The 27,565-nt window shown below is 32.3% G+C and overlaps 1 protein-coding gene across 1 annotated transcript; it reads left to right on the top strand.

Moving 5' to 3' along the window:
• The first annotated feature begins 578 nt into the window (after nt 1-578).
• Nucleotides 579-25,661, top strand: LOC124361791 (sorting and assembly machinery component 50 homolog B). Its single transcript, XM_046815767.1, has 10 exons — nt 579-749; nt 2,466-2,516; nt 6,078-6,179; nt 7,382-7,501; nt 8,741-8,955; nt 16,525-16,630; nt 18,639-18,908; nt 19,913-20,077; nt 20,211-20,337; nt 24,398-25,661. The coding sequence occupies exons 1-10, from the start codon at nt 729-731 to the stop codon at nt 24,568-24,570; spliced, it is 1,350 nt and encodes a 449-aa protein (XP_046671723.1). The 5' UTR covers nt 579-728; the 3' UTR covers nt 24,571-25,661.
• Nucleotides 25,662-27,565: the final 1,904 nt, after the last annotated feature.

Here is a 27,565-nt window from a genome sequence, read left to right as displayed (position 1 = left end):
TGTAGTTAAAGAAATCTGACCTTACGATGGAAAACATGGAGACTGTCATGATTTAAGCCTACTGAATCAGAAATAGAGTTTTTAATGCGCATCAAAAAGGAGGAGAGGGTACATCAATACATCTGCACATCACAATCATTATAGTACGTTAAAGTTAGTAGTAATAGTAATTAAAGTTGTTTTATCCTTTTTAAAGCCTCAGCGTTTAGCTATGCCGGCTTCAAAGTACACGATTTTATCGGCGAAGTACACTGTTTATCGTATCTATACACGGTTGGGCCTTCTCTGGATTTGAACCAATGATCTCCTCTCAATTAAAGACTATATACGTATATTAGTCTATGGAGGATAACATCTCGTACTATAGTTGTTGGTAAGATTAATATTTTATTATAGAATTTGAAATTAGTGCTAGAGATAGAAACCAGAAACTTTAAAAAGGGAGGGTACTACATCGCAAAGATTCCGCTGATCTCAAATCTTGTCATTGACTTTTATTTTTAATTTATACTCTATGCTTTCTAGCTTTTCTGCAAAGCGAACAAGAGCATTTTTATTTGTTGAAAACAGCTGACTACTGTGTTTTCTTCTTGATTGCTAATTTTCTCTAATGCTCTCATCATAACCTACAATGTGCGGTACTCAATTGATTAGAAAATTGTTCTAAAATCAAAATTTTGATGTTTATTTAGCTTACTTTCAGCTACTCATGTTTGAAAATTTTCAAGATGGGAGTGGTTCATGGAAAAGTAAGTAAAGTTCCATCATTAACCTTTTTACTCTTATCCTCACTTCTTTTAAATTTTAAGATTATTACAATTTTTTATTGTAAAGTTGTTTTAGATAACTGTATAAACTATAGAAAATCTAGCAATTAGCATATTTTAAGTTAATGATTCATTCTTAATTCTGGAGCTGACAGCTACATTAGTCTTTGGTGGTAGGTTAGTTTCCAGCATTTAGTTTTGTTCTATTATTGTTAATTATTACAATGTCACAATTAGTACTGTTTTTTGTTTTAACAAGCATTATTTTAATCCTTTAATTATGATGTGTTCATAGCTTGTAAAATGTGTTTTGAACGAATAAATGCATTATATTATTGATAAAGTTTATTATTATTCTTGACCATCCCGGAAAAACGTTATAGCAATAAAAATTTGAATATAACCAAAATGTGCTAAATTTGACCTAGTTTTTGTAAATTGTAATTTATCTTTCTTTGGACTTACAACAATATAAAAATGATGCATAATGTTTATACATTCTAGTACACTTTCTCAAAAGTACCTAATGATATACAAAACAATATAATTATTGTAATTGCATTATTTTAAAACTAATATAAAATGTAAGGAAGTAGGTTAAACATAATTTAATAAAAACTTTTACCAGAGGTTTTTGCAAGTCTGAAGTAAGCTTTCAATCTCATAATTAGTGTGCTTTGAAAAACTATACAGCATAGGCCTAGATTAGGAGAAAGTATTTTCCAATTCGGAGAAGAAAGCTAGGTTATACAAAGCTTATTACAAGAGCTAAAAAAGTAAGAATGGTATAAAAAGTACACAAAGAAACATTGAGCAAAGCCGTTCTACAGTGAAAAAACTTAGATAAGTCCTGTCTTACAGAATGTCGAATATGTTTAGCGTCTGTCCTTGGATGCAGAGATTTTTCGTTTGCGACTATAAGTTGACCTAAAGTAGTGTTCTAGAGCATTGTAGGAGAGCTTGTGTATTACATTCCGGAGGAAGGAGAAAGTTCTCAAGAGAGAACCATAGCTTGAGTTTAGTACTAGACTTCTGGTTAGCAGACATAATCACCAAAATAACAGAAAACTGATGTTTCACATCAGTGTAAATGAAAGTTGTTATAAAATTAATCAAACAATATAATAACATCAAATTTCAGGCGAAACAAGAGCAACAGTGTGGGTCAAAGTAGAGTTTATAAGTAAACCAATGAAGTGGTTCAAAAGTAATTTGAATTAATTAAAAAAAAACGCTTAAATGTTGCCAGATGCCTCTGGTATAACTAGATTAATCCTAAAGATTTTAGCCATTTAAGTATGAAGTTGGCATGTAACTATCTAGAAACTGTTGTGATGTAAATACGTCTTTTAATGTCACGTAGATTGTACTATTACATAGAGTTTTAAGTTACATAGATTTTTAACTTTTAAGTTAGTCAAGTATGGAGGCCATTTTAGTTACAATTGTGGATATTGTTTGGGTGTATTGCACTCAGGAATTCAAAGTAAGTTTTAAGCACAAATGGAACCAATTATGCGTATGATTCTCTTTTTAATATCTAAGATATATATGACGTGTGAGTGTGTTTTTAAGTAATCTATTTGCTGTATAAGAGATATATTAAATATTTAAATAATTTAGCATGCTCTTGTACTGTGATTAATATATGTACATTTATAATCTTGTAAATAAAGCTTATATGATGATATTTTTCAGAGCGTTGGGAAAGGTGAGGAGGACAAAGGTTTGAATTTAAAGCAGTTACATGTAAGTTTTTGAATAATTTTATAATCTCTTATATTACGAAATTCATAACATTTATAGCTTAATAATTATTATACTAATTATTTTAAGTTAAAAATGTTTTACAAGACTTCATAGAATTTATAATTTATTAAACACAACATGATTATGGGGCTATCCGAAGTCCCGGCATATCCAAAGTACATTAAGAATTCAATTCTTTTCATAATGCAGTCTTTATTGTTGTAAATCCATTTTAAATAACATGAAACTCAATCAAAACTTTTTATGAACTATTTCATAAACTACAGCATGGAAATCATGCAATCTCACGGCAAAATGTCTTTTGTGAGTGTAACAGCAGTGAACGTGAAAGTCATAAGTGTATGCTAGTAGAAGCCAGACTGTGTGTATATCCATGCTTTGAGATTTTCACAAAAATAATGTGTTCTGAAAGTAACTTACCTGTTTCATGCACTTTTGGCATGTAGTAAATGAATACTGTACTGCAAATTATTTTGTAAAAATAAACTAGAGTTGTTTCAAAACTTTTATTGGTACTTTGGGATTATACCGACCACACTAGTATGAAGAACACAAAAATAGAAAATTTATAGAAACAAACATGATAGAACGAAAAAACAACTCTTCAATTACAAAATTACAAACTTACAAGCATTTCCAGGTATTGTGATCGTTATTGTTGTCGCTGTTGTCTTATCTTTCTCGAGAATCCTGATTACGGCAGACCGCGCGGCATCACGTGATTTGCACGGTACATAATTGCCTTTCCATTACAATTCAATTTATATTTCTGATTAGCCCCTCTAGAATTTGATATTTTACTGATAGGTACTATCTCGAGGGATGTTTTTCTTTCGTCGACATCAGCGCGGGGCAGCACCGAAGGTGCTGCCAAAGCCCGCGCTGATGGCCGGAGGCACTCGCATTTTGGGTGGCGGAATGTGATCAAGAATAAAAACAAGTTTTTTAGTGTTTTTTTAATAAAGAGTTTAGTTTGGTAAATGTTTGTTTTTGTTGAATTTTTGTGTTTGGAGAAATGTAGAGGTAAAAACACGGAAGTACAACAAAGCGATGCACCAGCTGAACGGGCGGCGAGACTCTGCAATCACGTTATCTACTAGACGCTCGACTTTGACCTCTGTCTGAGGATGGGGAGGGGTTTGCGATAAGACAATTCCTGTTTTATATTGACGAAATATTGTTCTACGCTAATCTAGTAATCAGTAGAAACGAAATGTGAAATAACGATTCATGTCTGGGTGTGGTCGGTATAATCCCAAAGTACCCTTTTATTTACTTTATAAACCTGCTTCAAATACAAAATTAATATTGTTTCAAAATTTTTTAATGTAATTGTTCAAAACTGTTTTTGCAAATTTTTAAGAAATAGCGAGATTAGAAAAACATTATAAGCCAAATGTAACAAAAAAAGTTTACTCTGGAAACATATGTTGAAATAAAATCAGCTACTCCTTTATGTACAATATGCGTTATACTCTCGGTTCATACTCTTGTATGGTTCAGTTGGAAATTCCATTACTTTTGTGGATTATTTAGACTCTAATCCTATGTTTAGGTGGAATAAAATACGTTTTTATTGCAATTAAACAACTAATAAGAATTAAACATTAAAACAAGATACATAATGTAATTAAAATCATATTTTATAATTATTAATAACAATAATGAAAATTCTTTGGCATGCTTTTATGAAAACTAAGGCCACAATTCTTGTACTGTTCTATTTGAATTACTAACAGATATGTAAAAATAATAGATTATAAAATACTGCAAACCGAGAAAAATTATCTTTATTTGGTAAAATACTGTTTTGTTCAAAAACAAAAATAGAATAAAAAATGTATCCTTATAATTTTTGATTATTTAACCTTTAAACATCATGTAGGCTATATCTTGATATAGAAAAATAAGTATAGAAATATCAGTCTTTAAGACTATCAAATACTAAATTCTGAAATTTAAGTTATGTGATAAAAGAAATTAATAGGTTACTTAAATAAAAGTGTCTCCATAAATGAAAATTAAGTCTTCATAGATAAAGTTTTATCTTCACAGATTTATTCATAGCCAGTATAACTTTAAAGAATTAGTTTTTCATAATAAAGTTTTAATAAAATAAATCGTTAATGCTTTGCAAAACTTATATGGCCAAATAAATTTTATATGTATGTAATATTAAATCTTAGTCTAACGTACTGTATATGGTTAATGTTTACTTTAGCCACTTCACAATATTTTTGGTTTTTTAACAAAGAAAATGCTTAAAAATTAAATTAAAATAACAACAGATGATAACTAAATTTCAGAAAGATTTTTAATCAGATAGGAGGCACTAGTAGTTGAATAGGTCAATAGCAATGCCTCCGGCTATTAGTGTGAGTTATGGCACCACCTTCCACACTGATGGCAATGAGCAAAAAAGATCCCTTGAGATAATAGCGATCAGTAAAATATACAATTCCAAAAGACTAATCACTAATGTTCACTAAATATCACAAATTCACCTAACCATGTTATACTCATCTAAAACAAGAAAATAACAGTGTATCCTCAGCTAAAGGACAATAGCCACCACATTTGTTGCACAAAGAAAAGGAATGTAAAACTCCAAGTTAAACTAAAATCTACAGAATACAATGTCATTCAAACACAATAACAAAATGTAATAGAGCACCCACTACACGTATTGTCCGTATATCAATCATTATCTTCACTTTTAAAGGTAAATCCAAAGAAGCCAATTTGCAACACATTGTTTTATATGTCTCCGGTTTCAATAAATTTTCCTCATCTTGATCCATCACACAGACACAACACAACTTGAATACAAAGTGACTAATGGCGACGACAAGACACAAAGAACAATCTCTTTATTTTGAAATGTAGAATGCAGCAAAATCTGACCAATCACCAAATGGGAAAAAATAATTCAACATTGAGATGTGCAATTATGATGCATACTGGTAAACAAGACCGAGAGCACAGAAGAAAAATGACAATCAAACTTCACCATAGTGGTAGAAACTGTTGCAAAAATTACCAAAAGCACAGAAAACTCACATGCAAGTTGGTAACCGTACTCAGAATTCTAAATTCCGTGCACTTTTCTCATGTGAATATTCATATCCCGATTATCCCACCCCTCCTTAGTAGCTTGCTATCCCCCCCACCCAAACACCCCAATTTCCCTGAGTCCCCTAGATTGATGGACTATTCCCCAATAACATCCCAATACCCACATATACCCTAAATTTCAGACATACACGTATGTTCAGTTTTTGTGGAATTATGGTTCACGATCACTTAAAAATTCTTTCTGGAAATAAAAATATAATATTTTAAGAAATTGATAAAAGTGGTTTTAGATCGTTACAGATAACATGGCTAATGTAAACATTATTCCTGCATATAAGTATAGTCAAATGTAAAAGGTGGGTATAACACGTAGGTTCTAATGTTGAATAAATATTGAAATAGTTGTAAGTTACTGCACTGTAATAATCTACTGTAAGTATTTAAATGTTTGCATTTTATTTTCAGGCTAGAGTAGATCGGATAAGTATAGACGGTCTAGGTAGAACAAAAGATGACTTCATTATCAAAGCAGTCAATGAATTGTTCAAAGTCAACAACTTTGAAGAGGTTAGTAACAAATTTGTAACATAATATATCAAATAACTATTCTGTGTAATATAAGATAGACAGTAGTGCAATGGTTATAAATTCTCTTATAAAAATCCATATACAACATAAAAAAGTGTATCAGTGTATATACAGTTCAAGCCTAATTATTCGAGTTCTGACTGTCCAAACTGCTGGGTTAATTGAGAACATACAAAAAAAAAAAAAATAGCCATATAGGAAGCGTGTACAACATCATGCTGGAGATAACAGGTCTTTTTTTACGTGTGATGGTGCGAAATACTGTTGCAGCGCCATGCCATCATATTTACTACTGACTGTTCGTTAATTTGTACAATATTGGTACAGGGCTAGAACGCACCTATTGGTTACAATTTAGATAGTAAATTACATAGTTTATTGTATAAATAAATAATTTTATCTTGGTTTTCTCTAAATTAGGATAGTTTATGGCAATTTTTGTGTTATCTATGTGCTGAGTTTTTGTATATCCGAGGTAGTCCCAATTCTGTTTAGCTTCGGCAATCGAAACTTCTACTGTACAATGTTAAAACATAGGCCTACATGCTGCAAATACAATAAGCTAATGCCAGTCAAAATTAGATAGCTTGATTTGAAGTCTCAAAGGTGATTTCAGTTATTTTACCCTGGCTGTCAAACTTTTATTATCTAAATTGTGTTTAGTTTTCTCTCCTGAAAGGGTTGCAGGAGATACTGACTGTTTCAAAACCACAATACTCATATTATGAAGTAGTTGCATTGACAAATACCAGTTTAAAAGCAGTTACTGATCTGTGGGGAGTCACCACATCACCGCAAACACGATCCAAGTTGCCATTGTATATCCAACTGGATTAGTTCGTTTGTCAGTGCAAAAATTACACATTTTGTGATTTGTAATTGTATTTAATATGACTTTCTAACATAAATATTTAATATATTTACAAATGGTTTGCCATTTCATTTCTGTTGCTGGACCAATCCATTTACTACCTTTGCTCACATTATAAACAAGGGCTAAAAGAGCTAGCTAAGGGAGGGTTGAATTTTTTTGTCTCTTAAAATTAATCTGTACAGTAAAAGTTATAACAAAAAATGTTAATGTTTGTGGAGTCCAACCAAGCAAATATTATGGGTTAAAAGTGTTTTTAATGGAATAAACCATTTACAATTTACGATTGTTCATAAATTACGTGTTGCAGATGCTACATCAGTCTCGTGCGGTTAAAACTAAACTTGAAAGTTTGGGATGCTTCCAGAACATCGTCATCCATGTTGATACCAGCTCTGGACCAAAAGCCACACCAGACTGTGGTTATGAGGTAGGTTACAAGTGGATATAGAAATTCATTAACCTGTACAATCAAACTTTCTTGAAGCAAAACAACATTTTCTTTGAATTTTTAAAAGAAACAATCCTCAAGGGTGTATATCTAATAGACAGTTATTTGACCTGGCATGCAATGTTTTTGTACCAATTTAACCAATTCATTCAATTTTCACTAATCATTAATTACTTCAATAACTTATTAAGTAGGCAAAAAATACATCACTATCATTTTAAAGTACATTACGCTTGGTTTAGTTTTCATTTTATTAATATTCATATTTTTTTCATGCTTGTGCTTGAATATTTGCATATTCAATCTTTATCATATATTAAATCTTAAAACATAATTTTAAGCTTGTAAAAAAGTAAACAATTTAAAAAAACTTTGTGATGAACACACTTAACCCTTCCCACGCGGAATTTATCTTCCAATTTTGACTGATAACGCGTAATTTTAACTTTAACATTTTTAATACATTTTACCAACTCTAATTTTTTTTTAGTTAGTGGTGGCTATTAGGAATACAAAATAATACAGTATCACAAAATAATCAGACCCCTATATTTTTTAACAAATGTTCAAATTTTACAATAAATCGTCAGGATTCGCCATTGCATAGAACAGTATAGGCCTATAACGACACAACAAATAAACTAAAAAGATAATATAATGCTAAATACAACAGTAACACGAACAGTAAATAATAAGGAAATATGGCAAAATAGCGTTAAACACTAAAATATGCCGTGCTGGGATAAATCCGTTTACCGCGTAATGGTTCGCCGCAGACTGAGGCTAAATCATGCCACGAGGGACAAAGCCACGCCCTCCCACCACTGAGACGCACCAATGAGGTTCAAACTGTAACATCTGCTTTTCGGAACAAGTATTCAACACTCCCTTGAACTCTAGCGGATTCCACGGCAACTACAATTTATTAAATAACACAAAATAGACTTTGAAGGATATATCCGTTTACCACGTGGGAAGGGTTAAGTAAAATTTGATAGTGAAGATATTTTATTCGTTCCTATAAACTGGGCAGCTTTGTGTTAATTTGGTTGATTGGATTTTAACATCAGCTTAGTCTAGTTTACACACAAAAGTACTGTTATATCCTTCATTATTATTATATTTATATGGAAAATTAAGAAAAGTTTCATCACATCACGATTATGAATAATACTAATGAAATAAATCTTGAAATAAAAACATGAATGTATTCTGCAGGTGACTTTCATAGTCAGGGAGTTGAAACAGATTGCTGGAGGAGTTCACACAATGGTGGGGACCAACAACGAAGGTCTGCTTGTCGCATCTGCTAAAGCTCCCAATATCTTAGGCAGAGGCGAGAGATTGCATGGGGAGTTCAGCTATGGCAACAAACAGACAAAATCTTTCAATGTCACACTGACCAAGCCGCTGTTGACGAAGTTTAACGCCAGGTAAGGTGGATCACCTCACATAAATAGATCGTTATTATTATTTAATTAATATCTTTATCAAATTATAGAAAAATAGTAAGGATATTTAAAGACGGCGTGTGAGATGTTCATTTGTTATTAAAGTAGGGATAGTATAAAATGTGTTAAAAATGGGTAGTGAGAGAAATGTTCTTAATGGTTTCGTTACATTAACCCTTCAGTAGTCATGACTTCCTTGACATCCTCAAATAGCTTTCTAGACAAATAGTTTTTTTTGACAGAGAAATGGTTCTTGGGAGTAAGAAAAATCACAATTTATTATATATTTACTGTGAGTTAAACTCACACAAATGTTGAATAAGTGTAGAACAGTAAGTAATTTTTTAAACCTTTTTCATGTGAAAATATTCAAATCATGAACAGATACACAATACTACATTATAGTCGCCAGACTGGACAATCACTGTTGCACAGACGTTTTTACTTCTTCATCATTGGAATGACGCCTCCCCTGACTGTATGGAGAATGGTCCAATTGTTCCCAGCCAAATGAAGTAATGAGCTCTTGCGTTCGATTTGCTGAATGTGGACGAGCATTATCGTGGAGCAAAACGACGCCTGCACTCAGCATGCCACGCCTTTTGTTTTGAATTGCGAGGCGCAGTTTCTTTAAAGTTTCACAGTACGCGGATGCATTAATCGTTTCACCGCGAGGCAGAAAATTGACCAACAACACACCCTGTCTGTCCCAAAAGACAGTGCACATGATTTTCTGAGCAGAAATTGTTTGCTTGAATTTGACTTTCCTGGTGATGTTGAATGCCGCCATTCCATTGACTGTTGTTTTGATTCTGGTGTAACGTAGGCTACCCACGTTTCATCGCCTGTAACGATATGGCTTAAAAAATCATTTCCCTCGTTAATGTAATGCTCGAGAAAGCTCAATGCACTGCCCAATCGTTTTGTGCTCATCATTCAACATTTTCGGCACCCACAGTGAACGCAATTTAAACGTTCGGACACAATTTCGTAGAGCACACTTCTTGATATAGCAGGAAATTTTTCAACTAAGGATGAAATTGTGAACCGTCTGTTCTCTTACACTTTACAGTCCACTATTTGAATGAGATCATCGGTAATGACTGAAGGTCGCCCACTTCGTTCCTCATCATGAACGTTTGTGTGGCCATCTTTGAAGGCCCTAACCCATTTCTGCACCATTCCTTCACTCATAATGTTTACACCATAATCTTCACTGATTTGACGATGAATGTCAATTGCTTTTAAGCCTTTAGCACAGAGAAAACGAATCACAGCACATACTTCACAGTTGGCGGGATTTTCGATAGTCGGCGGCATTTTAAAATCACGTAAACAAACGAAGACTCGATCAAACTGCGTCATAATAGCGTCTGTGGCTTCCCAACTGATGTAGCTACACTACGCGCATGCGTTAACGGCAACTGCAGCGCTGCGGCGGCGTAAATGTGTTTAAAAACGGTACTTACTTTAAAAACATGCCTCGTATATAAATGAAACATGCAGAAAAAAGGATTTTATAAATGTATTTGTATATTAAGAAAATAAATACGACCTCAGGATACGTGAAGAAAATTGTATGAGTCTTCAAATGATATAAAAATCAAGATTATAATTATAATTTCTTTAGTTTTATAATAATTACTGTAATAAATGAGATAATCCTCATTTTAAAGGAACTCATCCCCTTTGAAAGTTAACATGGCTCAAAATCTCACCAAAAGGCAATTTGAAGATGTTTTTATAACCAGAATCTTGTATTGAATATAAATACTTGTATGTTATAAGTTTCTTAATGCTTAAATTATTAGTTTGGTCACATTAACGAGAAAAGTATTAGTAATGTTTTGGAACCCTGTAGCTCTGTAAAAAAGCTTAGTTCACGTTTATAGCCAAATAGAGTTATATTTTCTCTAGAATATTCCATACAGGTTTTACGTGTGTTTAAAAATACCCTGTATTATTTTTTTTTTTTTTTTTACTTGTTTGCCGCATGTAGCATTTTGGCCAAATCTATATATTTTTTCACAGTATTACCGAATTTCGATAAATTATGTGAAATTATGTGTTATGAAATTTCACACATTAAGTTAATACATATACATAAAGTGTAAATATACCTGAGTGCTTCATAATAACATTACAACTAAAGGCACCTAAAAAGCTGTACAGCTGTTCATTTTATTTACTAGATTGTAAAGTAGATTGCCAATAAAATTAAAATACGGAAATAGATTCTATTCTTCCTTAGCATTGTGATAATTTATTAAGATCACTGTACAATTTAGTGTTGGTCCAGTATAGTTGTGATATTACTGTGTAGTATGGTTCAGTGTTACAGGTACCACTGACCTCTTGGTTTTTAACCAAGATCACTGTACAATTTTACAATGTTGGTCCAGTGAAGTTGTAATCTTACTGTGTAGTATGGTTTGGTGTTACAGGTACCACTCACCTCTTGGTTTTTTACCAAGATCACTGTACAATTTTACAATGTTGGTCCAGTGAAGTTGTAATCTTACTGTGTAGTATGGTTTTGTGTTACAGGTACCACTGACCTCTTGGTTTTTAACCAAGATCACTGTACAATTTTACAATGTTGGTCCAGTGAAGTTGTAATCTTACTGTGTAGTATGGTTTGGTGTTACAGGTACCACTGACCTCTTGGTTTTTAACCAAGATCACTGTACAATTTTACAGTGTTGGTCCAGTGTAGTTGTAATATTACTGTGTAGTATGGTTCAGTGTTGCAGGTACCATTTTTAACCAAGATCATTGTGATGATTGAGATCACTGTACAATTTTACATTGTTGGTCCAGTGTAGTTGTAATATTACTGTGTAGTATGGTTCAGTGTTGCAGGTACTGTTTTTAACCAAGATCATTGTGATGATTAAGATTACTGTAAAATTTAGAGTGTTGGTCCAGTGTAGTTGTAATATTACTGTGTAGTATGTTCAGTGTTGCAGGTACCGTTTTTAACCAAGATCTTTGTGATGATTAAGATCACTGTAAAATGTACAGTGTTGGTCCAGTGTAGTTGTAATATTACTGTGTAGTATGTTTCAGTGTTGCAGGTACCATTTTTAACCAAGATCATTGTGATGATTGAGATCACTGTAAAATGTACAGTGTTGGTCCAGTGTAGTTGTAATATTACTGTGTAGTATGTTTCAGTGTTGCAGGTACCGTTTTTAACCAAGATCATTGTGATGATTGAGATCACTGTAAAATGTACAGTGTTGGTCCAGTGTAGTTGTAATATTACTGTGTAGTATGTTTCAGTGTTGCAGGTACTGTTTTTAACCAAGATCATTGTGATGATTGAGATCACTGTAAAATGTACAGTGTTGGTCCAGTGTAGTTGTAATATTACTGTGTAGTATGTTTCAGTGTTGCAGGTACTGTTTTTAACCAAGATCATTGTGATGATTAAGATCACTGTAAAATGTACAGTGTTGGTCCAGTGTAGTTGTAATATTACTGTGTAGTATGTTTCAGTGTTACAGGTACTGTTTTTAACCAAGATCATTGTGATGATTAAGATTACTGTAAAATGTACAGTGTTGGTCCAGTGTAGTTGTAATATTACTGTGTAGTATGTTTCAGTGTTGCAGGTACCATTTTTAACCAAGATCATTGTGATGATTGAGATCACTGTAAAATGTACAGTGTTGGTCCAGTGTAGTTGTAATATTACTGTGTAGTATGTTTCAGTGTTACAGGTACCATTTTTAACCAAGATCATTGTGATGATTGAGATCACTGTAAAATGTACAGTGTTGGTCCAGTGTAGTTGTAATATTACTGTGTAGTATGTTTCAGTGTTGCAGGTACCATTTTTAACCAAGATCATTGTGATGATTGAGATCACTGTAAAATGTACAGTGTTGGTCCAGTGTAGTTGTAATATTACTGTGTAGTATGTTTCAGTGTTGCAGGTACCGTTTTTAACCAAGATCATTGTGATGATTGAGATCACTGTAAAATGTACAGTGTTGGTCCAGTGTAGTTGTAATATTACTGTGTAGTATGTTTCAGTGTTGCAGGTACCGTTTTTAACCAAGATCATTGTGATGATTAAGATCACTGTAAAATGTACAGTGTTGGTCCAGTGTAGTTGTAATATTACTGTGTAGTATGTTTCAGTGTTGCAGGTACCGTTTTTAACCAAGATCATTGTGATGATTAAGATCACTGTAAAATGTACAGTGTTGGTCCAGTGTAGTTGTAATATTACTGTGTAGTATGTTTCAGTGTTGCAGGTACTGTTTTTAACCAAGATCATTGTGATGATTGAGATCACTGTAAAATGTACAGTGTTGGTCCAGTGTAGTTGTAATATTACTGTGTAGTATGTTTCAGTGTTGCAGGTACTGTTTTTAACCAAGATCATTGTGATGATTAAGATTACTGTAAAATGTACAGTGTTGGTCCAGTGTAGTTGTAATATTACTGTGTAGTATGTTCCAGTGTTGCAGGTACCGTTTTTAACCAAGATCATTGTGATGATTAAGATCACTGTAAAATGTACAGTGTTGGTCCAGTGTAGTTGTAATATTACTGTGTAGTATGTTTCAGTGTTGCAGGTACTGTTTTTAACCAAGATCATTGTGATGATTGAGATCACTGTAAAATGTACAGTGTTGGTCCAGTGTAGTTGTAATATTACTGTGTAGTATGTTTCAGTGTTGCAGGTACTGTTTTTAACCAAGATCATTGTGATGATTAAGATTACTGTAAAATGTACAGTGTTGGTCCAGTGTAGTTGTAATATTACTGTGTAGTATGTTTCAGTGTTGCAGGTACTGTTTTTAACCAAGATCATTGTGATGATTGAGATTACTGTAAAATGTACAGTGTTGGTCCAGTGTAGTTGTAATATTACTGTGTAGTATGTTTCAGTGTTACAGGTACCGTTTTTTAACCAAGATCATCGTGATGATTAAGATTACTGTAAAATGTACAGTGTTGGTCCAAGTGTAGTTGTAATTATTACTGTGTAGTATGTTTCCAGTGTTGCAGGTACCGTTTTTAACCAAGATCATTGTGATGATTAAGATCACTGTAAAATGTACAGTGTTGGTCCAGTGTAGTTGTAATATTACTGTGTAGTATGTTTCAGTGTTGCAGGTACTGTTTTTAACCAAGATCATTGTGATGATTGAGATCACTGTAAAATGTACAGTGTTGGTCCAGTGTAGTTGTAATATTACTGTGTAGTATGTTTCAGTGTTGCAGGTACTGTTTTTAACCAAGATCATTGTGATGATTGAGATCACTGTAAAATGTACAGTGTTGGTCCAGTGTAGTTGTAATATTACTGTGTAGTATGTTTCAGTGTTGCAGGTACTGTTTTTAACCAAGATCATTGTGATGATTAAGATTACTGTAAAATGTACAGTGTTGGTCCAGTGTAGTTGTAATATTACTGTGTAGTATGTTTCAGTGTTGCAGGTACTGTTTTTAACCAAGATCACTGTGATGATTAAGATTACTGTAAAATGTACAGTGTTGGTCCAGTGTAGTTGTAATATTACTGTGTAGTATGTTTCAGTGTTGCAGGTACCGTTTTTAACCAAGATCATTGTGATGATTAAGATCACTGTAAAATGTACAGTGTTGGTCCAGTGTAGTTGTAATATTACTGTGTAGTATGTTTCAGTGTTGCAGGTACCGTTTTTAACCAAGATCACTGTGATGATTAAGATTACTGTAAAATGTACAGTGTTGGTCCAGTGTAGTTGTAATATTACTGTGTAGTATGTTTCAGTGTTGCAGGTACTGTTTTTAACCAAGATCACTGTGATGATTAAGATTACTGTAAAATGTACAGTGTTGGTCCAGTGTAGTTGTAATATTACTGTGTAGTATGTTTCAGTGTTGCAGGTACCGTTTTTAACCAAGATCATTGTGATGATTAAGATCACTGTAAAATGTACAGTGTTGGTCCAGTGTAGTTGTAATATTACTGTGTAGTATGTTTCAGTGTTGCAGGTACTGTTTTTAACCAAGATCACTGTGATGATTAAGATTACTGTAAAATGTACAGTGTTGGTCCAGTGTAGTTGTAATATTACTGTGTAGTATGTTTCAGTGTTGCAGGTACCGTTTTTAACCAAGATCACTGTGATGATTAAGATTACTGTAAAATGTACAGTGTTGGTCCAGTGTAGTTGTAATATTACTGTGTAGTATGTTTCAGTGTTGCAGGTACTGTTTTTAACCAAGATCACTGTGATGATTAAGATTACTGTAAAATGTACAGTGTTGGTCCAGTGTAGTTGTAATATTACTGTGTAGTATGTTTCAGTGTTGCAGGTACTGTTTTTAACCAAGATCATTGTGATGATTAAGATTACTGTAAAATGTACAGTGTTGGTCCAGTGTAGTTGTAATATTACTGTGTAGTATGTTTCAGTGTTGCAGGTACTGTTTTTAAACCAAGATCACTGTGATGATTAAGATGAGGTCTGTAAAATGTACAGTGTTGGTCCAGTGTAGTGTTTACTGTCTGTGATGATTAAGATTACTGTAAAATGTACAGTGTTGGTCCAGTGTTGTAATCACTGTGTAGTATGTTTGGTGTTACAGGTACCAGATCATTGTTTGATTAACCAAGATCACTGTAAAATGTACAGTGTTGGTCCAGTGTAAGTTGTAATCTTACTGTGTAGTATGGTTCAGTGTTACAGGTACCATTTTTAACCAAGATCATTGTGATGATTGAGATCACTGTAAAATGTACAGTGTTGGTCCAGTGTAGTTGTAATCTTACTGTGTAGTATGGTTCAGTGTTACAGGTACCATTTTTAACCAAGATCATTGTGATGATTGAGATCACTGTAAAATGTACAGTGTTGGTCCAGTGTAGTTGTAATATTACTGTGTAGTATGTTTCAGTGTTGCAGGTACCGTTTTTAACCAAGATCATTGTGATGATTGAGATCACTGTAAAATGTACAGTGTTGGTCCAGTGTAGTTGTAATATTACTGTGTAGTATGTTTCAGTGTTGCAGGTACTGTTTTTAACCAAGATCACTGTGATGATTAAGATTACTGTAAAATGTACAGTGTTGGTCCAGTGTAGTTGTAATATTACTGTGTAGTATGTTTCAGTGTTGCAGGTACTGTTTTTAACCAAGATCATTGTGATGATTAAGATTACTGTAAAATGTACAGTGTTGGTCCAGTGTAGTTGTAATATTACTGTGTAGTATGTTTCAGTGTTGCAGGTACTGTTTTTAACCAAGATCACTGTGATGATTAAGATTACTGTAAAATGTACAGTGTTGGTCCAGTGTAGTTGTAATATTACTGTGTAGTATGTTTCAGTGTTGCAGGTACTGTTTTTAACCAAGATCATTGTGATGATTAAGATTACTGTAAAATGTACAGTGTTGGTCCAGTGTAGTTGTAATATTACTGTGTAGTATGTTTCAGTGTTGCAGGTACTGTTTTTAACCAAGATCACTGTGATGATTAAGATTACTGTAAAATGTACAGTGTTGGTCCAGTGTAGTTGTAATATTACTGTGTAGTATGTTTCAGTGTTGCAGGTACTGTTTTTAACCAAGATCAGGATTGGACAATGTCAAAGTACAAATTACGAGAGAGTGGGATTGTGTTAGACTTCAGTTTCTTCAGTTTTAATAATGTAAGTCGGCTTTTGTGCATTATTGAGACTTGTAACTAGGAATTTTTCCAACTTTAATGTAAGACAGTTGGTGTGTTTTCTTGGGATACTGTACCACAATAATTTGTCAATACAGTAAAATCTTAATTATCAGAAATAATAGGGGTTGAAGACGTTTTGGATAACCTAAATTTCCGACAACATGAAATTTTGTTAATACGAAGTAATTCTGAGAAATAAATGTTGTACACTATTAAAGAACTTTTACAATCAAGACAATACAAACTTCTTCAAAAATATCTGAAATCTTTCACTGTTTTTTTTTTCATTGCTTTCTAGTGATAATTTTTAATTAATCTAATACAATCACTGAGGGTCGAAATGAGGCAAAAGCTCCCAATTTTTTCGGATTGCTTGGATTTACTTGAAAATTTGCATACCTCCTCATCTGACACTCAACATCATAAGTTATATTGGTTTGATTTGTTTTTTGTGACAAATATTCGAAAATTCCAGATTTACAAATTTTAAAGCTTTAATTCATGTTGAAATATACGCATGTATGTGAATTGTATGTTCAAAGGTGCCTTTTTGAAGTTTTTTAATATAACGTTTAAATTTTATTACTATACCTTTAAAATCCTTTAAAAACAACCCCATTATGTCCAAAAAATATGGAAAAAAGTTTGTAGTAGCTTAAAATGAACTTTTGGTGCATGCAAAATGTATTATATCTTTTTGTTATTTATCAGAAATCTTATCAATCATTAACAAGTTGCAACGCTTATAAAACCACCCCTTATAATAAAAAAAAGAAAAAAACTGTTATTGAAGGTTTGAAATATTTTGCAGGTAGACATTTGATAAATTGTGACTTTTCAAAAGTTTTCAATTGATGTCAACCTACCCATTATAAAAAAATCTTTTTTATGGAAACAGCGTTAAAATTGTATTTATGGAAAAATTGTGTATGAATTATATATATATATATATATATATATATATATATATATATATATATAATTATATGATATAATACATTTTTAATTTCATTGAATTTATTTCTTATATATTTTTATTAAACTATTACAAAACAATTTGTTATTCGTATTAATAAAGCATTTATAAATAAACTTTTCTTAAAAAATGATTATTTTTTAAATTTATATATATAAAATAAAATAATAAATAATAATGTATAGTAAAGTTTTTAACTCAATATTTAATTCTCATCACGTTCATGGGACACACCACATGTTTTATTTTCGGTTTTGGAAATATAATTACTAAACTATATATTAAAATTTTCAATGAAATTTCGCTTTGCTTGAATTTGAAACACTATAAAAAAACTATAGTTTACATTTTTTTAGAACTTACCTTTTTAGATTTGTGAGTGTGATGGGATTAAGAATGGTAGCTTTAAGCTTCAAGCTAGTCATAACTCAGTCACATTTGTTGGTACAAAAATAAAAAAGCAAATTTTGTATTCAATAACTTATTATAACTATCTTAGTTTTTGAAATATTTTGAAAAAAGTTTACTAAAAAAATATTATTTTTAATAAACTTTTCTCCAAAATGAATTAAAATTTGTTTTAACAGCTTATGACATTGTAAATATCTTTGTCAGAAATATTTTGAATGCTTGTGATAAAGGATTTGTGCCATGTACGGTCTCTTAGTAGTGTGGGTCACACTGAGTGTCCTTTCACAATTTTCCAATTTAGTTCAGCAGGTCATTCGTTACGTGTGGTCGGTCCACTAATAATAAAAAGTTCAATGCTCATCTAGGATTGGCTGAAAAGTGCTTTAATCTCTCATTCAAATAAGGAATTAAATTAATATTTTATAGCATTATGCCACTTATGTTCTTATCAAAAAATGCCACAATAAACAACACAAGCCGATAATGACTCTTTTCCTTGTTAAGTCTTATTGATAGTACCTTTTAATACAATATGGTAGTTATATAATATAAGCGTTATTTTACTAAACAGATACTTTAACATTACTTCTGGTTGTTACAGTTAAAACATTGTCTCCAATGGGAAGGAACGATACGAGACCTAGGAGTCGGCAACCGATACGCTGCGTTTGCAATCAGGGAAAATGCTGGAAACACATTGAAGTCTTCGTTACGACACATTTTAACGTACGATACAAGAAGAACACTGTTGTTCCCCTCATCAGGGATACTGTCGAAGTTCACGACGGAGTTGGCAGGCGTGGGTGGAAATGTCGGCTTCTTCAAGAATGACATGTTACTACAAGTAGACGTTCCTTTACTGACTGATTTTGTAAGTGATGTCCTTCTTAACCATGCTTATAAGAAAGAGATTGTGTTATAATTAATCTTATTTACTTTTAGAACATAATCAAATGGTAGAAAGTTCCATTTTCAAAAGGAGTGCAATTTTTATTTTGGTATTTGTTCAATTACCAGACCAGTTAGACAGTAATTAAAGTAATAGAAAGTAATCTGTTATATTTGTATTATAAGAAAGAGATTGTGTTATAATTAATCTTATTTACTTTTAGAACATAATCAAATGGTAGAAAGTTCCATTTTCAAAAGGAGTGCAATTTTTATTTTGGTATTTGTTCAATTACCAGACCAGTTAGACAGTAATTAAAGTAATAGAAAGTAATCTGTTATATTTGTATTACTTATGAGTTGAATAAAATATTGTAACAAATAAATGTATGTTGAATTAAGATAATACCAATCAAACTTTGAAATAATGAAAGGAACTGCTAGGATTTGCAATATGTAACAAAATTTGTCTGATAAAAAGTGAAAATAATACGAGGGCTATCTAGAAAGTAGATTATGTTTTACTCTGTAGCCGCTAGGACTATCACAGCCATTTTGAGTGGATAAATAATGGAGGGGACTGGAAAAAAAAAATAATTATACTATTAACCGTATGAATATGAAATGAATGAGACTCATTCTAAGAGTTAAGTCCGTCTAAAGTAAAATTATTTTCTATCTTGTTCACTTTTAATTTGGAAAGCTTGTTTTTTACAAAGGTTTAAATATGCCTAATTTAGTTTATTAAATTAAGGTACATGTTTACATGGACTATTGTAATGTAATGTCCGCGACAATACACTAACACGATATCCCAAAGAAAGGTCAGCGCTGTCTTCTCAATTTAGAATATATCATACAGTAGTAACACATTGTCCTTGTTAACATATAATAGGCTAATTACTGATTATATCTTGTTATTGTTTGTGAGAAGGAATGTTGTAACATTGAAATATAACCTCTGCCATGTTTTATACCTTTTAACAGGTTCTCCAGGGCACATTTGGTGGTGGTTACATGGTGCCAGTAGACCCAGCCAAGAAAAGTATTATAGTCTGTGACCACTTCTTCCTTGGAGGTCCTGTAACATTTCGAGGCTTCGATATGAGAGGTGCAGGTCCTTCGTCAGATGGAACTTTCCTCGGAGCTAAGGTCTGTTTTTTATATATATATAGTAGTAAAGTTATATAATGATTAAGCTATGTCATTCTCACAGCCTGGCAGTAGACTCAGAATCAAACTCGTCCTACTGTCCCCAGTTGTCTGATGGTATCTAATTTCACAGATGTACTGGTGCGCCGGTCTGAGCCTGTTCACTCCATTACCCTTCAGGCCTAGTGTTGGTGGATTTGGGGAGTATTTCCGAACTCATTTCTTCGCTAATATTGGAAATATTGGAAATCTCAGTATTGGTAAGTTGCAGTATTCTAGACTAGTGTACAACGTAAATATCTTAAATAGATGTCTACATTTTTATTTTTATTCACAAAGTAAATAAGTGTAAGAATGAAGAGTATGAGTACAGGTTGTGTATATTGTGTGTATACGAGGTGTGTCCAAAAAGTATCCGACTTTGACGTCTGGCATGAACTGACGTTACTCGGCGGCAACGGCAATCGGGTCCCCTTCAAAGTACTCCCCTCCACAAGCCACTACCTTATTCCAACGCTCCTCCCACTTCCGGAAACACTCCTTAAATTCATTTTGCGGAATGGCTAACAGGTCCTTCGTCGCATTTTGTTTTATTTGTTCAACATCGTCAAATCTTTTTCCTTTCAAAGGAGTTTTTAATTTCGGAAATAGCCAGAAGTCACAAGGAGCTATGTCAGGACTGTAGGGAGGCTGATGTAGTTGGTTGATGTCGTGTTTGACCAAAAAATGCTGAATAAGATTTGAGGAATGAGCTGGCGCGTTTTCGTGGTGCAGGATCCAGTCATGGCTTGTCCACAGTTCAGGTCGTTTCCTTCGCACTGCATCTCTTAGCTGCCCTAGGACCTCAAGATAATAATCCTTATTCACTGTCTGGTCTCTTGGAGTATATTCATGATGAACAACGCCGTCCTGGTAAAAAAAAACTGTTAGCATTGTCTTGACATTGCTTAGAATTTGTCTTGCTTTTTTCAGCCGTTGCTCTTTGCGAGTTTTTCCACTGTGAAGATTGAGTTTTTGTTTCAGGGTCGTAGCCATAAACCCATGACTCATCACCAGTAATAACTTTTAAATAGGCCTGAGTCACTTTTGATCAAATCCAGATTGTCCTGTGCGATTTCAAGTCGACAGTTATTTTGGTCTTCTGTCAGTAGCCGAGGAACAAATTTTGCTGAAACACGTTTCATTTTTAAATCTTCGTGTAAAATGCTACAAACTGACGATTTTGGTATTCCTAAATCTTCTTCCAGCTCTCGGACAGTCAATCGACGGTTTTCATTAATTGCTGCACGAACACGTTCAACATTTTCAGCGTTTCTGGCCATTGAAGGCCTGCTAGATCGGTCATCACTCTCCACTGATATGCAGCCATTTTTAAACCGCCTAAACCACTCTTTTATTTGTGTATAGCCCATAGACACGTCACCATAAACTTTCCATATCATAGTAATCGTCTCTGACGCTGAATAGCCAAGTTTTTGGCAAAATTTAATGCAAATGCGCTGCTCAACACGTTCAGTCATATTGAAATGTGACGCACACACACGGCAGTACTGTACAGAACAGAGTGCTGTGACTCACTGAGTGACCGAATTGTATTCAATGCCTAATATGGGAAGGAGTAGGCTCGCCTCTTCCCTCCAATAACCGGTTCAAGCCGGTTGGTTACGCCGCGGCCGCCTACTGGTCGGCGGTCGGATACTTTTTGGACAGACCTCGTATATAGGGTGTAATAATACTCTCTACACAAACTTTAGGATTTTGTTCTATGGATCAATAGGAGCTAACATCCAAATTCAACCAATGGTCTATCTCTTTTTGTTTACCGCCTGTCTGTATGTGTTTTATAGTTTTTTATTTCAGAAACAAGTAAATATATAAAACTGAAATTTGGTACAGTTAATTTTATTGCAGTCTTCAGTCAAGAGAAAAATTTATAGTTTTATATCATATCATGTTCCAAGTTGGCGGACAGTTGATGTTTTTATTAAGAACTTAATACCGTAAAACCGCAAAACATTATGAAAATGTTGAAGAATAACAAAGTTGCTACATCTAATTAAAAACATTTTAATACCTAAAACATAAAAATAGGTCAAGAATATTAAATATAGATTTAAGCTTTCATTTTCATTGTAGCATCATAAACCGTGCATTACAACCGCTATAATGCTGTGTGTTTCGAGTACATATTTTTTTAAACTTCAATTGTGAGTATCAGGAGAGGTCAAAAATCTCAATGTATGTTTTTTTACTGTAAAAATTTTTCTCTTTCACCGATCAACGATATGTTGTCAATGGTTATAAATATACTGTCAAAAATTCCGATTGGCAATAAATCATGCATAATTAACTACATAAATAAGTTAACCCTTTTAGTGCCAACTTCCGTATATACGGACGTTTGAAAAACTACCGAGAAATGCCAACGTCCGTATATACGGAAGTTTGAATAACTACCGAAGAATGTATATACGGACGTTCGGAGTAAAAGTCATACCGCAATCATTTTTTAACTTATTATAAATTTGTTGGTATACAAACAATCAGAATGAACCAATCTACATAAAAAAATAATAATAGTAATATCGTAAGGTTAGTCAGGTGTTTATTGGCCGTGGTTGTTGCATCAGACAAAGTTGTGTCAGCTGATAGTTCACATCTAACCTCTGTGTTTGGTTCTTTGTGTTGCTGCTTCCACAGTGTTTGTTTGTTGATAAATAGTTTACTAACAATGTTTTACTAACATAAAAAGTAAACTTCAATAAAATGAAACGCTCGCGATCTCCACTTAGCGAGAATACAGTTCTTGGCTGTAAAAAAGGATTGCATCCCTTATGTTTGCCTCACCATATTTGTGTTACCGCCTAACTATAATACCTATGTACAAAAGTATGTACATTTTTTTTGATATTTTACAAAGTGTACATTATTTTTTAAGTAGAAAGTAGTTTCAGACAGTTTTTAATGGTTTCATAGTGGAATTATTATAAGCTTTATAAAGAAGCTAAATAGTGTAAATAACACAAAAAAGTGAAAATGTAACTTTCTAAAAAAATTAACATGATTTTTTTTGGTTTTTGAAATATTAATAAAAACTTTTTATGTGTGTATTCAGTTTTAATTCCTCTTTCAAGTGATAGTATGTGTTATAGTGAAATAATTTTTTTAAAGTACTATTTTTTATGTGAAACTGGAAAAATATAAAAACTGTAAGTAAAATGTCTACATTTTTAAATTTTTGTAAGTTAATTACATTTAGAAATATAATTTGCTTTATAGTTTTTATAAGGGAATTTATTTTACTGCAAAACAATGAAAAAATTAGGAAAATATCTCAATATTTGTAAGTTTTACAATTTTTTTAGTAAAACACTGCAAAACGGCTGAAATAGGCCTGGCATCCTTCAGTAGTATTATGTGAAAAATCACTGGCATTTCTCAGACCAACTTTTGATTTTTTGTCTGGCACTAAAAGGGTTAAGCCGCCATTATATTGTTATAATGATGTAATTATTGTTATTACGTTTTCTGCTATGATATTGGTCTGAGTCTGTAAACTGTTAATAATTATAATTTTTTTCTATCCAAATTTTAGGATAAAATGGCTCTATGGCAACACAATGTTTTATGTATGTTTTTAAAGTAATTTAAATTTTTAATAATATATAGAAACATTATTTCTTCCTAATTTGTCTAAACCTTTGATGTTTGTTCTAAATTGTATAAAGATTTGAAATAAAAGTTATGGTATACATCAATACTTGTGTTTTTTTTTTTTAATTAAAAAAATTTAATTTTCATTTTAAGTAGTAATAGTAATGTTATTAATTTATAATTAAAACAAGATTTATTTTGAAGATTTTGGTAACAAAATAATTAAGGTAAGCTATCTGTTGTATAATGTTAGATTCAATTTTTTATATTTTGGACCATTATGCCTGTAAAATGAACTCTGAATATTGAACATAAATATTTCAGCCTGGTTTATAAGGTAGGTTCAAATCCTCTCTTAAACAAAATACTGTTATTGTTATTGTTAATCTAGGATTACCCTAACTCTTACCTTTATTCTACGTGATACGTTCCTTACACAGGTTAGAGCCCTTTGTGTAATGGGCAAAATATTAGTAAAACCGAATCAATGAACGTGATATTTTTTACTAGTTGTTTCTGGAACCTGCGTGGGAATTGTCACTAAAAATAGTGGGAAAGAGATGTAATTGATGTCGGTTATTTTAACCTTTCAGAAATAAACCTTTTAGAAAATTTGTTTATTTCTCTAAACATTGCCAGAGCCAATGTTTGTTTATTTGGTTGCAGCTGACGGCCTACCCTCTCTACTGCACCAGGCGAGGTTGGCGTACGGGATAGGTTTGGCTCTGCGTCTGGGACACTTCGCTCGGGTGGAAGTCAACTACTGCTTCCCCATGTGGACACAAGACGGGGACCGAGCTGTCCACGGGGTCCAGATCGGACTGGGGACCTCACTCTAGTACCTGCCCACACACTCCTTTAGTTCACATTAATGTTTAGCTGCTTTCCAACAAATTTTCATTGTGACACTGTAAAATCAAACATACAATATTCATATGTTCCTATTTCACTATTAACATTATCTTGACATACCATTACTTTTAGATCATGAAATAAATTAACTTGTTATTTCTCAAATTGTGAAATACAATTTTTTGTTTTGTTAGAGGTGTGCGAGTACTTACATTTTTGAGTCCTGTTAATACCTGGCTACAGCTGGTGATGAATATTTCAAGGCCACGTTGAGTCTATAGCCAGAATTCTGTGAATACATGTTACACTGTGCTTCTCTGTCCCAATTCATTCTTTTGTAAACTGTTTTAGTGGCTGAGAAAAATAATCATTCGTTGTACCAATTTCAAAAAAATTCAACTACGTATAATTCTAACTTTGAACAGAAATCTTAAAATGAGTTTATTATAATACTAGCTTTGTTACCAGTGACCATGGACTGTTATCAGTGACCTTAACATTAGACAATATTTTGTTACCAATTAATATGTAGTTAGTTTTCTACATATACACACTATATGTATATTTTTTCCGATGATTAATGTTTATTAAAATTTTTTTGGACTCCCATTGATCTACAAATTGTACATTTTATTTTCACTTATTTCTGTTCAAGTCTATGACAGAGTCAGATTTCAGACGGTGCATTTAGAGGAAGATAAACTGGAGTTAAATTCTACATTCACACAGTTTCTGTTATTATTATATTATTTTTACAGATATATTCAACATTAACAAATCTAACTGATAAAATATAGAGTATCAGTTAAAATATGTCCAACACGACTTAAAAAACTGTGCTCGCACAGCTCTATTTTGTATTGAGTACTGACTTTAATTTTAGACAAAAAAGTTGTATACAGTGTACGTCAAAATTTTTGTTTTATTTTTTTTGAGAGCAAGCATGTAAATACTCGCCAACTGTAATTAAAACATGACGTGCGCCATACTTGAATATTCTTGTTTAAAGACAACGTTCGTCTTTACAATGTAGAACTTTGGTAGTATTTATTGTTGTCAATAAATTGTTGAAAGAAAAGTTTGTTTTCTTGTACCTATTAGTTATTGAAATTCTATAGTAATCTTCAAACAGAGATTCAGACGTGGAAACAAGAACACCAACTGTTTGGCTAGTAAATTGTTGAGTTTGGTGGTCTTCATTCAGAAATACGGACTGTGAAAACTTCATATTTATTTATGTGTTCTTTGCCCTTCACCACTTTCAATTACTTAAAACACCATTAACTGTTTTAATTAATACTTTCAGTTTGATTTTGGTTTTAAAATTATATTCAATTCTGAGTTTGTTTCTCATATTTCATTTTTTTAATTGGCACAATAAGGTTTAAATGAGATGCACAGCAGGGTCTGGTCATGAAATACTAAGGTAAAATGTACTGACTGAAATGGAAGTATTAAAATTTTTTATTGTTTATATAATATTGCCTACTAATGACATATGGTCAATGGTTATTCGTGCTACTGAATTATCAGCTGTTTGATACTCTAATAAAACAAAAATGTAAAGTTAGAATTTTTCAGCTAAAAATTAACTCCTTTCCACAGGTAAAGAAGTCCCTTCAGTGTTCAAACTAGATTTTTGTATGAAAAAGGGCCTCAGCGAGGAAATGTGAATAAATTAACAGCTCGTCAACTCACCTGAAGAAGAAGTAAACAACTGTATCAAAATGTTGATTTCTAAGATCCAAATTCTGCTGAAATCTATATATATATATATATATAAAATGAATGTTTGTGTGTTTGTCCTTTATATACTCAGAAACTATTTGACCGATCATTATCAAAATTTGTATGTAAATGTATTTTTCCACGTAGAAGGTTTATATGCTATGTCCATTGATGTAACTCACCACCAGGAGGCGCTGCAAAATATATAAGTTATCAAAGCGCCTGCATATTATAAACTACAATTACAAGATAGTTGTGTATAATAAGCCACACACTATGTGAAGGCGCTGAGTTATGTATATTTGTCTTTAAGATACATTTCTGATTGAATTTAAAGTTTGAGTGTTAGACCACTTTATAATAAAGTACATGTACGTGTACAATGGCTATAAACATAAATAGATTTTCTTGATCGTGGCAACAAGGCAAACTCTACATCGGCGTTTTAAATATAATTCACGGGCAAAGCCTATGTAAAGCGTGCAAAGCCGCGGGAAACAGCTAGTTTCGAATAAAATGCATTGTTCAAATATTTTATTGTTGTAAATTAAATGTTGGTCATATAACACAGTCTTATAGTTCATTACATGTTTGCATGTTTAGGGAAACATAAAATCCCATTACTATTTATATATTTCATAAAGTAAATTTTGAAATCATAATTTTTTACTTGTTGTTTTGTCAATTAAGTGAAAAATGCACATGTTGTGTAAAAAAAACGAATGGAAAGAAATCTGTTTTAAAAAAGGAGTTAGTAAAAATCAAGATTGAACCAAATGTTGGATATCCAATATTGTTTAGATTTTTTGGGCTCTACCTTGTGAAAACCATACAAAATTAACTAAGTTTTGGATTTAAAGTTTTTATTTCAACAGCTTAAAAAATTAATTATGCTAACCAAACGTTAAATTAAGGTTCACAATGCAAGGATTTTGGAGAAACATATAGTAAAATAACTATCCAAATGATTTTTATAATTTGTTTGTATAGAGTATAATATTTGTAAAATAAAGTACACATATTATGAAGAATTTAATTAAAAATATTATGGTAAACACCTACAATTCTGTAAAAATGTTACCCTGTTCTTTATATAATTTTTGTTAGATTTGTTTTGTACGTAGCGTATTTTTAGATTTTTTACAGCCATATTATGTAAGGAATCATGGAATTAAAATTAAAGTTGTTATAAAATACATGTTTCTAAAATTAAAGCGAACAGGAAATTATAAAAAAAATCTTGTTTAATATCAC

Source organism: Homalodisca vitripennis, chromosome 5 (genome assembly GCF_021130785.1).
Source record: "Homalodisca vitripennis isolate AUS2020 chromosome 5, UT_GWSS_2.1, whole genome shotgun sequence".
Lineage (NCBI taxonomy): Eukaryota > Metazoa > Arthropoda > Insecta > Hemiptera > Cicadellidae > Homalodisca > Homalodisca vitripennis.
Note: the sequence above shows the minus strand (reverse complement) of the source record. Positions and strands in the feature narration are given on the sequence as shown.